This window comes from Glandiceps talaboti, chromosome 21 (genome assembly GCF_964340395.1).
Source record: "Glandiceps talaboti chromosome 21, keGlaTala1.1, whole genome shotgun sequence".
Taxonomy (NCBI): domain Eukaryota; kingdom Metazoa; phylum Hemichordata; class Enteropneusta; family Spengelidae; genus Glandiceps; species Glandiceps talaboti.
In genome coordinates this window covers 7,097,405-7,115,848 of record NC_135569.1, presented here as the reverse complement: position 1 = coordinate 7,115,848, position 18,444 = coordinate 7,097,405, and the positions used below count along the sequence as shown (strand labels likewise).

The following is an 18,444-nucleotide window of genomic DNA, read 5'->3' as shown; positions in this document are numbered from 1 at the left end:
ACAAATGTTAAAAGACGATGATAATGATGATGGTGATGATGATGACGAACATAACAAAACACAACAGAGCAGTACCAGGACTTTACCATTGACACAAAGAAGCTCACAAATTTGATTATCTATACAAACAGGTCAGTAAACTTATGGATATTTTATCTCCCTTTGTAAGCCACTGAATATATACATAATTATATAAATATATCTATATATGAAATATCATGTATGTACATGTTGAGTTGACTCATTACTGTTAAATTTATTCAGGAAAAATTTTTAAGTACAGAATATTTAACTAAAGAATAAGTTTATTATAATAGCAGTACAAGACAATGTAAGAGAACTAGAGTTGTATTAGTTAGACAAAGAGATCTTGACATATATATATATATATATATATATATATATATATATATATATATATATATATATATATATATATATATATATATATATATATTATTATGTAATGTACCAGTGATTACTTACATTAGTAGTGTGTGTAGACTTAGTGGTAATGCACTATGCAAATGAACACTCAATCATTTCATGTAACATGAATATACAGGTTTTTTTTGTTTGTTTTTGTTTTTTTTACGAATGTTGATGTTTCAAATATATATAGGCAATGATAACAGAACCCCATCATGCACAAATTCCAATGTAGGTATACTCAGGGTATTTGTACAGTTGCAGTGTTTTCTGCTGCATTGTCAGTCGCAATACTTAAGAAAGAACTGCCAAAGAGAACGCTGGTCTCGGCCACTGTAATTATTCGTGAAATTACCCAGGTAGGCAACACTAGCACTAACATGTACCAATATTTAAATACAAACATACTGAGATGGTAACTGAACAGCTTACACAACAAAAGACATCTGGAACCCCGGGCCATTCTTTATACCAAACATACAGTGACAAAACGGACACATAAAAAATATTTTAAGATCAATTTTGTGTTCTTTATACATGTATTTGTTAATTAATCACAGTAACTGTAATACACCAACTTATTAACATAGTGCTCATTAGTATGCATTTATGCAAATAAAATGCATGATTTTTTTTTACTCATAGAATTGCACCATATATTTAATAAAAGGTCTGACATGAGAAAGTAAAATTATCACAGCCTCAAAATATCACAACACATTCATGCACGAGAAACAGAAATTTTGTAATCTACTAGCCTTGAGATGGGGTACGATGACCCTCAAAACAAAGGCAGAAACATGCATATAATTTTATCACATGCAGCATAGAGTTTTACATTATACAGAAAGTATATATTCAAGATTGTAAAATCCATCTAGTTAGATCATAGACTATACATCGTTCAGTTTTGACAAACTATTACTTTTTAACGTTTGCTACCTATTTGCAATATAAGTGTCACTTGGCCGGTAACTGTCCTGGATATTACTTTGCTATCTGAAACAATCGTGACAATGGCAAGGTATGGCACAAGTATGCTGAGGCATAAAATAAAACAAAACCTATGGAGAGTTATAAAATTAAAATTGCTATCAATTATATAATTCTATATTCTTTAAAGTAAAGTTTGAAGGAAAAGAGTCATCACAAGTGAAATTACTGTAATGCGGTTACTTTTCTGATGTACACATGATGTTTATATGTGGTGCATGTGATATTCATGCAATGTAAATGTGCTGTATATGTGATGTGTATGTACTGTACATGTGATGTGCACGTATTGTGTGTGATGTATATGTGATGTGCATGTGATGTGCATGTACTGTACATGTGATGTGCACGTATTGTATGTACTGTACATGTGATGTGTATGTGATGTGCACGTATCGTATGTACTGTACATGTGATGTGCATGTACTGTACATGTGATGTGCATTTATTGTATGTGATGTGTGTATGTGATGTGCATGTACTGTACATGTGATGTGCATTTATTGTATGTGATGTGATGTGTGATGTGCATGTGCTGTACATGTGATGTGTATGTATTGTATGTGATGTATATGTGATGCGTATGTGATGTGATGTGCATTTATTGTACATGTGATGTACATGTGATGTGCATGTATTGTATATGTGATGTACATGTATTGCACATGTACTGTACATGTACCAGTAATGTACATGTGTTGCACATGTATTATACATGTGATGTGCATGTGATATGCATGTTTATACATGTTCTTCTAGAATTCATCATGTTTAGGTTGACTGGCAGCAGATCCTTGAATCTTTTTCAACTCTTCAATGTCATCCATTGTTTTATCATGAAGCAAAGCATCTCTGAACTCGGCTCCTAATGGTTGAAAAATAATACCATAGTCAGAGAATTCTTGACAAATAATTTGATTATTTGTGATTGAAAGTGGTTAGTTATATTTTTGCCTATTTTGTTTACAAATCTCTTCCTTGACATTCTTTTTTAGAAACTACAAATTTTTTTAATTAAATGAAGTCAGTCACAAACATTTCTTTACATGTTATTTCACTTGATTTTTTAATGAGAAAAGCATAGTAAGTTCTTTTATCAATTGACCCTTTCATGACTAGAGACGAGTTTTAAATAATATGGGGACCCAATTTATATGAATATTTTCATAATTACAACAATATTACTTTATTAGGAAGTAACATTTCTTTAATTCCAGTCTAAAATGAAGTTGATATATGCTAAAAACTTACATAAAACAAGAATTTTGTCCAAACAATTTTGGCGGGAATGTTTTCAGTATTGAAGGGGTTAACAATCCAAAATAACTACCCATTTCTCATCCATATGGCCACTTTAAAATACATCTGAGAAATCTTCAACTATGTACTTCTCTGTCTTGGAAGTAACAATCTTTTACTTAGCTTTGGTTTGATAGAGGGTCTCACTGGTACACATTTTCAAATATCTTAAAGGGGTCATCATAATTATTTTTTAATTACCTGAGGGGTCATGTTTGTCAGGCTTGGTGAATAATAATAGCAGTCTGTCAAGATTCTGGTTTAGTTGCTCTTCGGTGACAAAGTCGTTATTTCCGGGATCTAATTCTGCAAATGCCTGTAAAGGATATAGAGGCATCATAAGATACACGTTTGGACGAAAGAAAAAAAGTGAAGCAGTGAAGCTGCATTTTCATTAAAATAGTTTTCATGAGGTATCAAATGACCAAACACAGTACCAACCAACGTACCAACCAAGTATCCAACCAACTGACCAACCAACTAAAATGTTAACTAACAAACCAAATCATGCAACAATCGATCATTCAATCAATCAATTTATTGATCGATTGATCAATCAATCAATCAATCAATCAATCATCCATCCATCAATCAGTCACGCAATCAGTCAATCAACCAACCAACCAACCAACCAACCAACCAACCAACCAACCATTCAACTGTCAATCAATCAATCAATCAATCAATCAATCATTCAACCAACCAACCAACCAACCAACCAACCAACCAACAACCTACCTACCAATCAATCAATCAATCAATCAACCAACCAACCAACCAACCAACCAACCAATCAATCAATCAATCATATTAGTGTCTAAGATATGAGCACACCGTTCAGATCACTAGATGACAATTATTTTCCAAAACCATTGATGATATGAAATGTTCTGGTAATCTAGCAATACAAACATTTACAAACAGGCTATCACTAAAGAAAAGAATTGTTTCATTACAGACATACATCATCTTCAAATCTGTATTTCTCTCATTTTGATGTTCTACAAGACACAGACTTTCGAATACTTTTGAAAATTTCAATAATTTATAAGTTACCTCTTCTGCTATTTTCGTAGATCCCCCTTTTCCTGTGTACACCTCAGTAAAATCTGAAAATCTTAAGACTTTATCTTGTTCATCAAAGGCTTGTTGAACGACAATTCTGTAAGAAATAAGACACAGAATTTGTTTAATTTCATCATTTCATACATTGGAAAAAATAAAAAGCAAAAGATATAATGTATAAAAATATACACAAAAAATACAGAATACCTATTGAAAACTTAAGAAAGTTTCTGTTAAGTTTTTTATGAGTTTTATTAAAATTACATACTGCAAGTCCTAAGAAAGGAAAATGGCAGAGCATACCGGTAGGTGATACAATTTGCAGCAATGACCCTTAAAGGTAGAATGTACCTCTCAGAAACAAAATTCCCTGAAAATGTCTAAAATCTTTGCCGTACGAAAGCTTGTTCCTGCTTTTGAAATAATAAAAGAAATATGGTGGTTCACCATCTTGTTTTCAAGAAAATTGTCAACCTTTTATTTTCCCATTACATTAACACAGTATTCGGCGGCCATATTGGATGGTGGCCATATTGGATTTTAAATTGACTAAATTTTGATATCATTTTGACCTCTATAACAAAAATTTGCAAGTGACCCTAGATTATTTAAAAAAAAATGATTTTAACTGAAAATTGGTTGGACTTTTCTTGAACAAAGTAACAGCAAAAGTTTAAAGAATTTATTTCGGAGGTGAACTTTGACTTTTCTTGAACAAAGTAACAGCAAAAGTTTAAAGAATTTATTTCGGAGGTGAACTTTATGTTAAACTTGTATCAATATTTAATGTATGTTAATTCATTATAGACAGCAGACATATAGCCACAGTGTTAGACTTTCATTAATATATGATGCATAAAATTCAAAAATATTCGGTACAACATGCCATGGATAGTGTTAAGCATTTACTAACTTGTATTCATTTTGGCATATGAAAAAATTTGCCAAAATGCCAATTTAGGGCGTGTTTGCAGGCACAGTTTAAAATGGCTGACAGTACGAGGTCAAATAAGACACTGCATGTACTTGTAGATAAACTCAATACAACTGTGGTTGACAACTTTCAAACAGCACAACAAATTTAAAAGACACCTGTACAATTGAATACAAGACATTATCCTCTTAACAAAGAAGGTAGGTGGACAACATGACGGCATCCTTGAGATAAACTGACAAGTGTTATCAACCGTGACGTACATGTCATTGGTCGATACTCTGTTTTAAAATAGGTCAAGGTATATGCCCTGGGACACTTTGTCCAAATGTGGTAAGTGGTATGTCATTCAATGGAGAGCCCACAGGGCTATGTCATTCAATGGTAAGCCCATGCATCAAACCCGTGCAATAATTTTCTGTATTCGCCCTGGCACAAAATTGTCCAAAAGTGGTATTGGTATGTCATTCAAAGGCGAGTCCAAAGTGTGTTACTGTATATATAGTGGGGGCTAATACAAGACTGGGAAGGCTAACACAAGACAGTGGGGGGCTAATACAATTCTGTGGGGCTAATACAAGACTGGGGTGGCTAACACAAGACAGTGGGGGCTATAGTACAATACTGTGGGGTTAATACAAGATTGGGGATGTTAATACAAGACTGGGGATGCTAATACAAGGTGGTGGTGGTGGTGGTGGCAGTGGTGGTGGTGGTGGGGGGGGGGGGGCTAATAATGTCATTAGTTATACCTAATATCTTCTGGAGTGTACAAGGCATATTCCAGTTGCTCTGTGTTAGCTGGATCAGCATCCATTACATCACCCACATCTTTCCAGACATCAAGTGAACGGTTGACGAGTTCAGAGCATACCAATATGCCATCATTATTCCGATCCAATATGTTTACAATCTAAAAACAAAGAATAATACAATAATAAACTGAGAAAAAGTTAAACCAATTTCGGTGAATTATGAATTGAAATGTTGAGATATTTTATCTAGAACCTCCAAGTTTGATCACTAACTGCCACTAGATAGTTAAGTATGTAGCACAATTAATAGCAGTATGAAGGAAAGAATTCGCACAAACCAGAGCTGATATTACTTTATTTCCTGAAGTTGCGCTCCTTTTCCATTGATAGCCTGTACTTACATTTCTTGCAATCAAATGCAAAAGATCTGCTTGTTCTAAGTCTTCCGGGTCAAATGTCTCCTCATCCTGGTCTATTGGTCTCTGTATCTGACCAAAAAATAAAATTCACATTTTAAAAGGAATGGGAGAAATTTGATGGTTTATACAGACAGGCTTAATGGCAAAGGATTCAGTCCTAGGTACTAAACATCATTTTATCAGTGGTACTATACAGATATAATTACATAGGATCTTTCTCTTTTTCTGGACCAACTTGGTAGGACAGAGAACAGCTTTTAGTTTTACGTGGGCAGCAGGGATTGCATGTTCCCCGAGTGATGAACAATTGGCACTATTATTTTTCTCTCTTGTCTGATTACCGTCAGAGGTTACCCAAAGTGTTTTGGTTCTTATGAGGAATCTAACGCTAACATCAAATTCAGTCTCTAAGGTCATTTTCATCATCTTTAACTAATTCTGATTCTGATGCTAACTTAAGTTCCACTAACCTCTCCAATGATTCTGAACACTGTTTCAGCATCCTGTTTGAAGTCTTTGTTTATTGTACACTCATTTGAAAATGCCTCCCTGTGAAGAAAGATAAATGATCAAATGTATTGTAATGACAGAGAGTTAAACTAGAAGAACGCTGGGGACTGTTGGATAAACTTAAATCCTTGCATAATTTGTAACCATGGTAACATGGAACCCTCTTTAAACTCAAATCCTTGCATAATTGGATCCCTGATGAGACTGGAATGCTGGATAAACTGGAAAACTGACTAAAATAGAACCCTGGTTAAACAGGAACCCTTGCTAAATTACTACACTGATTAAACTCAAGCCCTGGTTAAAATAGAAGCCAAGCTTAATTTGAACCTGGTAAAATTGAACCCTGGATAAACAGGCACCCTGGTTACCAAGAACAGGAACCCTACTTAAAACAGAACCCGGGTTTAAATAGACCCCTGGTTAAAATAGAAACAGGTAGCTTAGCTTGAGCCTGGTAAAATTGAACTCGGGTTAAATAGGAACCATGGTAAAATTGGAACCCAGCTTAAACTGGAATCCTGGTTAAACTAGAACAATGATTAAAATAGAAACCTGATTAAAATAGAACGCCAGTAAAATTGGAACCCTGGGTAAATGGCATGAACCCTGGTTAAAATAGAAAACTAGCTTAGTTGGAACCCACACTGTTACCCTGGTTAATTACCCATGACTTACACTGCATCATAAGGATCTGGGTTGCCCATGGTTTGATCCCCAAAACCATCATAACCCCACACCATGTTGACATCTCGTAGTGGCATATAATCTAGTTTCTGGTTACAGTCGTATGGTTCAAAGGTTTTCAGTCTAGAGAATAACACTGATACAGCCATGTTCTTGGATCCATATGACAATACTCTGTGCCAGTATCCTTTAAATCACAGAATATTTTTTTTTTTAAGTTGGAGGAAAAAAGAGTTTGGGTTAAAAGTTTAGGACAAAATATAAATTTTACAAAAAAGAGATGATGGAGATGTCAATTGATAGGTAAGTGAAATTCACACACACACGCACGCACGCACGCACGCACGCAGGCAGGCAGGCATACATACATACATACATACACACATACATACATACATACATACATACATACATACATACATACATACATACATACATACATACATATATTAAATTATATCATCAAGTACATGTTAGTTGAATTTTGAGTTTAAAATAATTTGAGTTCAGTAAAATGTTATGAAACAAGATTCAATTACAATTCATATTTACCATATGGAAGAAACAGACAATCTCCTGGTGTGATATTAGCATATTGCCATGGTACATCAATGAACTTAGGATATTTCAGTAAGTTCACACTGTCTGGATCTAGTAATGCAAACCCTCCACCGGCTGATGCGGCTTCTATCGCGATAGGAATATTGTCTTCATGTTTGGGGTCGATGAGTATCCAGTCTTTGGTGCCATTAAGAAGACAATTGAAAGCATTATCAGCGTCCCTGTGCAACAAACTCTTTGTGCCGCCAGAACTGAGCCAAAAATTGGCTTCCAGGATGCGGTCTTTGAAAGTCCCACATAACACACACGGCAAGACTAGAACTTCGTGAGACATCGGGTCTGGTAACTGACTGACAACATACGAGTCTTTCACAATATACGTATTTAAGAAACTGCTAATAGTGTCCTGACCGAGGCCCTTCTCTCCGACCGGAACTTCTTCTTTTTCCACTTTCCCCTCAAGTTTAACTTTCATGTTACCGTAATTTTTCATTAAATAGTCATCGGTCCATAAATTAAACGCAGGGAAATTTTTAGCTGCCCCCTTAAATAGGGCTGGTCGTCGCTGACTGGCATATTTATCCCAAAACTCCTGTGGGGAGATCATATTTTCTATGATATCAATGTGTCCGTCGGGGTCGCGGTGATTACCAAGGGGTTCTCGATGCCCCCGAGGAAACTGTAGGGTTTCATCGCCGTACACTGCTAATTGACAACAGAACAGTGTAACTAATGAAGTTAACGTTCTGACGCAAAAACTACCCTGCCTGAAATCATACCTGGCCATTTCAATTCACGGAAAAGTTTTAAATGTTCACTCACTGCACAGGTAATGATGCAAACACAGTTTGCCAAAGATGACCCCAGAACAACCCGGACACATACACACACATACGTACGTGCTGATTTGCGATACACATCAATAACTTCCGTGTTTGTTGCCGAAGTTGTCCTTTCAAGTTTCAGTGGTGGACTCTGGGAAGGCCCCTTATCTTATCGTAAGAATGTCATACCACTTTCTGCACGATCGACCTCCAAACTATTGACAGTTTTGGTAATATATGAACAAAGGTGTCAAGTTAAACTTTTGCCAAGTCCATTGAGCATAAAGGCGTACAATCTTCATAAATCCATAACTTGTTAGGAACGGAGGGTAGAATACTAGTAGTCGTTTTGTGAACTTGAATGGCGCGGTGCGGAGTCAAAGTTTTTTTCAATGAACCCAGTATCAAATTCACCAACTTGGGGACGCCAAAATATACAACACGGCAATCATTGTTCCGGGTTCAAACTCGACTAAGGTACGTATTGCCCGCTGCCAACTTTGTTTGTTTACTTGAACTTACTGCAGTTTTGGTGCATTGATATTACTGCTGTCCTACTAATATGCGTACTAATAATAGTAATACCCATGCCCTTCTGCATGTACCAGTGTGTCACACACAGGGTGTGTAGTGTATATTCGTACTATACTGTATAAGTGTATACATGCTAAGTATAGTGAAATTGTAAACGATGAAGCGCTGCCATAGATTGTTAGTATTGTTTGTAAGCCCTAACAGCGTAGGACCGACCGCAAACACACCTGTCGAACTGTCTGTGAAATGACAATTCAGAACTCATAGTTTATGAAAATGCCTTTATTTGGTGGAGTGTTGTTCCCCTTTAATGACTTGGTTAAAAAAACAAGTTATTGCTTCATAAATGTATAGAATATTATATTTTCTATAAATGGGTACAATAAACTTGTATTATTAGTTTACTTTAAGTAATGATATTTCATATGATATATTGTTCCTCATCCAGTTTTGTGTGAACAAAGTATTAGTGTTTACTTTTGTCATGTGGAGTTATAATGTTTGAATGGTTAGAGTGTCTGGTTTGGCATCTGTAGCTTGCAAGCCCCATTGCTGCCAATTCATTTCTGAATGTATAAAGTCCTTGGACAAGATTTGAACCATGATTGTGCCTCTGTCAACCCAGCTCTATAATTGGGGACCTGGTAGGATAGAAGTTGCAATATGAATGCTTTAATCATATGTGCTTATAGAGGCTACAATGCTCCCAGGGAGTTGAGGAAGTATTAAGGGCAATCATGTCGCTTCAGATCCGTGCCAGGTGTAATGATTGTAAGCGCTTTGAACACAACGTGCTATATAAAAACAACAGTATTATTATTATTCACTCCAGGTTTGTGTGAACAATGTACTAGTTATACTTTTGTCAGTATAATCAAAGGGGAACACCACTCCACAAAATAAAGACATTTTCATAAACTATGGGTTCTGGAGAGTCATTTCATTATTTTACATCACCTACAATTAATCAATGGTTGAACACTGAATATTCATGACAGCTGTTTCACAATGAAATGTATAGCGATTTGAACTCATGAATCTTGTATTTCTACTATCTCCCATGATGCAATAGCCCATAGCGAACCCTGTAAATGTACGATCAACTTGATGTTTCTCTGAAATCGCAAATAATTGTAGGGGATGTGAAATCAAGAAAAGACTCTCCAGAGCCCATAGTTTATGAACATGTCTCTATTTTCTGGAGTGGTGTTCCCCTTTAATAACGTTAACCTGTTCTTTACTCTCTTTTTTCATGTTACAGTAATTGAATCCAGTTTGTTGAATTAATGATGATCACAGCTAATCTTGCCACGTGGTTGTTCCTGTGTGGTATGTTCATACTCACCACATCAGAAATAGACACACCTATTGGTCATAACGAACCCTTAGGTGGACATCGACCACCTGATGTACCAATAGATGAAACCGAACTAGCGCCAGACCCCAAAACATTCTGGACAGACTATGTCAGTCAGGGCAAACCATTAATTGTTAGGGGTGCCCTAAAACACAGTCCTGCATTCCATCTTTGGAATGGAAAATACTTAAAAGAAAACTATGGAGAACTGGAGGTTCGACTTGAGGGAAAAGTGGAAAAGGGGTTCGGATCACCTATTCCAGTTGGCGAAAAAGGACTGGGAAGAGACACAATAAGTAACTTCATTGATACGTACAAAGAAACAAATAAATACATTGTATCGCAATTACCAGAACCCATGTATAAAGATGTGATGGTGGTGCCAAGTATGCAGTGTGGAAGCTTTAAAGAAAGTCTTGTAGAAATTGACCTGTGGATGAGTTCTGGGAATAGTAAAAGTATTCTTCATAAGGATGCTTTTAATACTTGGAATTGTCTCCTTAGTGGTACGAAGATTTGGAAGATGGTTGATAATAAGTATGAGAGACTGATCTACAAAGCTTGGGAACCTGAAAAGGCTATTGGTGGATACTCAACAATAAATACAACTAAGGTGGATCTGTTGTCACATCCCATGGTGCAGAAAGTTAGATGGTCTAATCTGACAATTAATGCTGGAGATTGTCTATATTTGCCAAGAAGTGAGTATAACCAAATAACAGTAAATTGTCCCTATTTGCATAAATCAAATGTGTTAGTACCCAGATAACCACAATTGTCCATAGATGTGATGTACCCAAATAACAGTAAATTGTCCCTATTTGCATAAATCAAATGTGTTAGTACCCAGATAACCACAATTGTCCGTAGATGTGATGTACCCAAATAACAGTCAATTGTCCCTATTTGCATAAATCAAATGTGTGTTAGTACCCAAATAACCACAATTGTCCCCAGATGTGATGTACCCAAATAACAGTCAATTGTCCCTATTTGCATAAATCAAATGTGTGTTAGTACTCAGATAACCACAATTGTCCCTAGATGTGATGTACCCAAATAACAGTCAATTGCCCCTATTTGCATAAATCAAATGTGTTAGTACCCAGATAACCACAATTGTCCCCAGATGTGATGTACCCAAATAACAGTCAATTGTCCCTATTTGCATAAATCAAATGTGTGTTAGTACCCAGATAACCACAATTGTCCCCAGATGTGATGTACCCAAATAACAGTCAATTGTCCCTATTTGCATAAATCAAATGTGTGTTAGTACCCAGATAACCACAATTGTCCCCAGATGTGATGTACCCAAATAACAGTCAATTGTCCTTATCTGTCTAAATGTGTTTTAGTACCTGAATAACCACAATTGTCCCTATTTGCCAAAACATGTCCAAATAACCACAACTGTCTCTATTTGCAGAATTGCCATACTGTGCATTAGTACCCAAATAACCTTAAACATCTCTACTTGCCGAGATGTGATTATTGAGTTACAAACAAGGATTTGGTATTACCCTGGTAATCGAGCCTTCGGTTTTCTAAGATAGACATAAACTAAAACTATTGTCATAACATGTTGATACAACAGTGATGAGCTATTGAATGGAGGTTGGTTTAATTATAGACTCAGTAGAGAGGTGTCTCTGAAATAGATTTTTTAGAGTTACATGAACTTACAGTGCTGTTTTGGGACTTCCAATGTTTACACTATCTTAATCACAGGGTGATTAGAATCACACAACAGAGGAACCGCTGTCCCCTACTTGTGTAATCTACCACACTGAAGAACAATAGATTTAGTATGCATCTATCTTAGTAAACTGAAGGCTGGATTACCAGTGTCGTATATATTATTTAACATTGTTTTTCCAAGCAGCAAAACATATAGTAAAGTTGTTTTATGAATTAAAAAGCCGAAACTAATACCTAAATCTCATCCATGTGGCCAATTTGAAATGCTGAAATTTATCATTGTGTTACAACATACAGGTTATTATCATCAAGTTACATCCTTTGGTGATCCAAATATCGCCGTGGCGTTGCTGTTTTCACGAATGACCAAGTTTAATGATACAGGGTGTGATGCTGCTGATCTGAAGTATACACCACTCAGTGAAATGTTGGTGACTTGGAATTGGGCTGGGCATGGCAACATGACAATGGGACATATGGATCATGTAGGCGTCAGGTAAGGCATACAAACATTGCACCCAAACATGGGTTGTCGGTGGCCGAGCAGTTAGCTCATACGCCTCTTACCTCTGCAGTCTGGGTTCGAACCCGCCTGGTGTCGGCTAGGTTTGATTTAAAATTTAACCAGGTCTGTATGTAAGAAGGGTGATGCTCAGTTTGACCCTGCCGAACAACACAGGTTTTCCCTGGGTACTCTAGTTTCCTCCTGCTTCTTCAACACTAGGGCACTAGGGCGCTGCTCTTGCGACGACCATTCAACAAATTTCCGAATTTATTTGGATGAATAAAGATTGTTATTATTAACTGAAAATTTTAATAATTGAAAAAATCGGGTTTGGTCCATATTTGTTTCATAGTTTTTATGATTTCCTCACTTTCATATTTTGTGTTTTGAGTGTATGTTGATGTTACTTTTGTGTTTTCGTTAGACTTGCTCATCGCATCATCATTCTTTATTTTAAGCTTATTTTAAAACACAACTGCATTCTTTTGTGTATAGGGTCTGTTGGTAACCTGAGTGAGGGATTTTGAAAAAATCAGGTGAATGCATAAGCCTTGAACTTCTAAAAATGACTGGGGGACTACTAGTAACTGAGAAAAATAAGACAAAACATTTACTTTTGAAAAACTAAAGTGAATAACAAATTCAAAATATATGAAGAATTTGAGACTTAAAAAAAATCTCCCAAGGAATTGATATTAATTCAAAGACATTTCTCCCAAGGGACTGGTGCCAATTTATGTTTTTGGCACAAAACTCTAGAAGAGTACTCAACAAAACTTTAGAAACAGTCACGATAATTATCTACAAAAGACAGCCAAAAGTTTGGAGAAAATAATTTACGTTTTTTACTTTCTTTACAAAATTTTAGAGACAATCTGCAGAAGACGGCTCAAATTTTGGGGAAAGTCACAGCTCAACAGATCATGGATGAGATTATCATAAATGAACCAGAGGGATCTATCGATAAAATAAGAAAATTAACAGAAGAGGTGAGATATCATATGTTGCCTAGTCTGGATGTCAACGTGGTCTCTAACTAAACCATGTCTAGTCAAAGTCCCTCAATCAGCACAAAAAGTTGTTCATCCAATCAGTTCATCGATCACATAGGGCTAACCATTCATTGACGTTTTAATGCGACGTTCTGTGTTATCGCAGTAACTCGTCGTAAAATGGTTAGCCCTATGTGGTCGATGAGGGTGCACAGTAAAAGGATACTCAAGTACAATTATGCAGTACATATCGCTACATACAAAACAACCATTTTATCGATGCGAAGCTCCGAGGACTGTCAGAGAGTCTAGCGTTATTAGATGACAACGTTTTCAATTCAAGATGGTAATTAATAACTATATTGACCACAAAACGCTTGTCTTCTCAAGTATACAGATTCTCAGAATTGTCTCTGTTGTTTACAGACTTTTGCCGTATTGGATAAAGATAAGAAGGGCTATCTAACCGAGGAAGATACAAAGGCGCTTGATGTTGAAACTTTACGAAAGTTTATTTTAACTATTGAGGATGTTGAACCATCTAACACTGAATACTTCGAGTACTACCACATCCCTCTTGAAGCCATCGAGTAAGTACTAGTTATTGCAATTAAATATACACAGTACAATTATGTTTCATGATGAAATATGCTAAATACAGTGTTTACTGGACTATAGTAAATGACAATGAAATTTACACAATGCAAGATTCACTGCGACTCAGAAACCATTGTGAAATGTACACAATATAGTGTTCACTGGGACCCAGAATCCAGTGAAATGTACACAATATAATGTTCACTGGGACCCAGAAACCATCGTGAAATGTACACAATATAATTTTCACTGTGACCCAGAAACCATCGTGAAATGTACACAATATCATTTTCACTGGGAGCCAGAAACCATCGTGAAATGTGTACACAATATAATTTTCACCGGAACCCTGAAACCATAGTGAAATGCACACAAGTCAGTGTTCACTGAGACCCAGAAACCAGTGAAATATGCACAATTCAGTGTTCACTGGGATCCAGAAACCATAGTGAAATATACACAAGTCAGTGTTCACTGGGAGCCAGAAACCATAGTGAAATGCACACAAGTCAGTGTTCACTGGGAGCCAGAAACCAGTGAAATATACACAATGCAGTGTTCACTGGGACCCAGAAACCAGTGAAATATGCACAATTCAGTGTTCACTGGGACCCAGAAACCAGTGAAATATACACAATGCAGTGTTCACTGGGACCCAGAAACCAGTGAAATATACACAATGCAGTGTTCACTGGACTAAAGTAATAATTGTGTACTTAATTTTTACCAGGAGGATGGACTATGTGTGCATGTAATGAATAATTATGTCTGTATGTTTTCACAGAGAATTGACTATATTGTTATTATCAAAAAAGGAAAAAGTAACCAAAAACACGTTTATCAAAAGTTACATGGACACCTTTTATGGTAGTGAGGAGAAAGCCCTTGAGGTATGGTATACTACAAATGTTATTTCTAACACATTTTTATCATTTGTTTTCTGTGAAAATGATAGGCCTTGAAGATAAAGTATAGGTATTGTTTTCAGATAAATTGTGATGTATCATGATTACAGAGATAAGAAAACTGCATGCAAAAGTTTTTAGGTGTGCATACTGACAGATACACACATATACATTTATTCATTCACACACACACACACACACACACACACACACACACACATATACACACACACACTCTCTCTTTTCTCTCACACACAACACACACACCCTCACACACACAAGACTCTATAGTCAAGTCATCAGATGCACACACATGCACACACACACACACACACACACACTTGTGCCACAAACACTCTCAGACTTGCCCAGACAAACCCACACAGACATTCATATACACATACACCCCCCCCCCCCCCTACACACACACACACACTAGTTTGTGTATTATATGATAGCAACTATGGGTCAGTCAGCCGATTTATCCTCTCTATCTTCAACTATCACACCACCCACCTCTCTATACATTTATTTTGTCTGTAGTTGTTTACCAAGTTATGCGATGGCAAGGATCATTTCACCCTGGCTGACTTTGATGAGCGTTTCGAAACTGCTACTGAAAATTGGCGGCTATGGGATGTTGTTGATCCACAAGACGAAGACCCAGAGATTCACGAGACAGTGTTGCCTCAGAGAGAACAACTTCTTCTCTTTCGTGATGACGTACAGTATGAATTGAAGCAGAAACAACAAGAGTTAATGAATGAACTAATCGCAGAAGAGACAGATGACAAAATGAAGACCCTACTGATTGAAACTTTAGAATCAAGTTTTGACAATATTCATGAGGATATGGGTAGAGATGAGCTGTAAAATGTCAATGTGGGTGTGTAATTGTTGTTAAAGGGGCACAAGCTGAGTTTACACCAGGTTGAGCGTAGTTTATGCTGCATATTTATAAGGTACTCATAGTATTGTGCATACTGAAGCACACTTGACCACCACTTGCAATTAACTGAACTCAAACATGGTATCAAGATATAATTAACAAACAATCCGATGAAATAATTTACTATATGTATCAAAAAAGTTCAAGTAATCGCTACACTGCAATTAGCTGTTTTAACAATGCCAGAAGACAATATGTCTTGGAAATTTGAATGAATGAAATCATCAGCTGTAAATTCATACTGTTGAATTCTGGTAGCTACAAGCGTAACTAAATGTTATTATCATTAAATATCCTGGCCTCATTCCGGCAAATGTGTGTAAAACCTACGCTTTCCCTCTCAGCAGAAACATTGCTCTTGTTTGTGAGAATTTCAAAAAGTTATATATTGTATGAGTCATATTTCACATTTCACAATTTCTGTATTTTGCTTAATCTACCTTTAAGCTATTTTTAAAAATATACCTTGTATATTTTAACAACTTTGCACTAAATTGTCAGCACGTTGCTAAGAAGTACTGGTATAGTGGTTTACAGTGGTAAAAATGGTTAAGAAATAGGTATTTATTATGGACTTTGAATTCATGAATCAACTTTACTATTTTTTTCTAATAAAAAAAACAATGTTAAACAAAATGGACAAAGTCCATGTTTGTAACTAAAAAATAACGAGGTAAATAACTTATGATTTTGAACTTAAATTTAATTCTGGTAAAATTGGATAATATATTGATGTTACTTGATGTATTATATCTTATGGTACTTTGGTATATAGTATGACTAATAGTTAATCAATGAAATGAGAGAAAACCTTACAGGTTTTGGACTCTGAGGTTAATAAAAACTTTTGACTAAATGATTGTTTGTTTCAGACCTTTGATTTCATTTTGTGTCATGAAATATACTGTTAACACTGAACCCATGAGGGATGGCCCTCACTGGACTTCTTGGGAGACAAGTGTTTATATGCTTTAAAGAACTATTCAGTATAAATAAAGATTATTATTATTGTTAAAACCTGGAAATTTTTGCTAGAGACTTATTTTCGCTAATTTCGCAGGACAACAAATACGCTAAAAAATAAGTAGTGACTAAAATGCCTTCTTGCACATGAACACAATGTACCACTCTGGTAATTAGTAAAAATTAGTAGTGACTAAAATGCCTTCTTGTGCATGAACACAATGTACCAGTCTTGTAATTAGTAAAAATTAGTAGTGACTAAAATGCCTTCTTGTGCATGAACACAATGTACCAGTCTTGTAATTAGTAAAAATTAGTAGTGACTAAAATGCCTTCTTGTGCATGAACACAATGTACCAGTCTGGTAATTAGTAAAAATTAGTAGTGACTAAAATGCCTTCTTGTACGTTTAAACACAATGTACCAGTCTGGTAATTAGTAAAAATTAGTAGTGACTAAAATGCCTTCTTGTACATGAACACAATGTACCAGTTTGGTAATTACCGGTAGTAAAAATGGTCTATGGAAACTAGCTGAAGACTAAAATCGCAAAATTTTCTAGTGGTGAAAATATCTAGGTTTACAGTATGTTTGTGTATGTGTACCGTATATAAAAGAATCCATTCACATGGTGATTTTGCTCTGGTGGAGTCCCTATTCTTTATTTTATTCCCATGATGGTTCACCCCAGTCAACTAGGTCTTTTCTCTACCTGGGTTTCTTTGCCAGATTCTTTTTGTGTAGTCTAGAGTCCATTCAAATCATGGGGATTTTGCTCTGGCGGCGTCCCCCCAGTCAGCTAGGTCTTTTCTCTACCTGAGTTTCTTTGCCAGATTCTTTTTTCCAGAGGGGTTATGTGTAGTCTAGAGTCCATTCAAATCATGGGGATTTTGAATTCGTTATTTCCCATCATATTTTGGGGAAATCAAAATCCAGAATTCCCATTCGCCTGGATTCTAGGCTGGGATATGTGGTATATTGGGGTTTGTGGCTTTTCTTTGTATGCATGAAACTGATATTCAAGCAACAAGCCACGTTTATTCCCAGCATAAACCACAGTTTCTTAGTAATATTAACCATAGACCCTACACCAGGTTGGTGTAGGGTCTATGCATTAACTGATAAGATAGCCCTTGATCTCTGTCGCCATGTTTTTTTTGTCATTTTCTATTTTTACTATAATTTTCTTATGAAAACAATCACTCGGCAAAAGAAACATGCCTGGCCTTGAGGCTGCATAGAAACACTGTGGCTGAGAAAAAACATTGCGGTGTGTTTCACATGATTAATTGGGTAGCCTTCAGTTTATTGTCCAGTAGACATGTGTCAACATGACATCGTTACTTATAAAGTCATTGAAAACTCTCCCCTGTAGTTCTACATTTATTCATTAACTAGTATGTACATGTTCTCAAAAACAATGAGTTTAATGAAAAGCCATTTTATGCCTAGGATTTGCACAAAG

General features: G+C 36.0%; 2 protein-coding genes across 2 annotated transcripts; one reads left to right on the top strand and one right to left on the bottom strand.

Annotated features, from left to right (window-relative positions):
* Positions 1-991: 991 nt before the first annotated feature.
* On the bottom strand, positions 992-8,504 carry LOC144451559 (uncharacterized). The gene is made up of 8 exons (XM_078142437.1): positions 7,644-8,504; positions 7,083-7,278; positions 6,365-6,443; positions 5,877-5,963; positions 5,473-5,633; positions 3,778-3,883; positions 2,923-3,037; positions 992-2,287 (listed from the first exon to the last, which is right to left on the bottom strand). Exons 1-8 carry the CDS (start codon positions 8,437-8,439, stop codon positions 2,178-2,180), a joined length of 1,650 nt encoding a protein of 549 aa, XP_077998563.1. The 5' UTR covers positions 8,440-8,504; the 3' UTR covers positions 992-2,177.
* Positions 8,505-10,299: 1,795 nt separating this feature from the next.
* Positions 10,300-16,986, top strand: LOC144451782 (uncharacterized). Its single transcript, XM_078142686.1, has 6 exons — positions 10,300-11,068; positions 12,366-12,564; positions 13,442-13,562; positions 13,992-14,155; positions 14,947-15,052; positions 15,611-16,986. The coding sequence occupies exons 1-6, from the start codon at positions 10,300-10,302 to the stop codon at positions 15,938-15,940; spliced, it is 1,689 nt and encodes a 562-aa protein (XP_077998812.1). The 3' UTR covers positions 15,941-16,986.
* Positions 16,987-18,444: the final 1,458 nt, after the last annotated feature.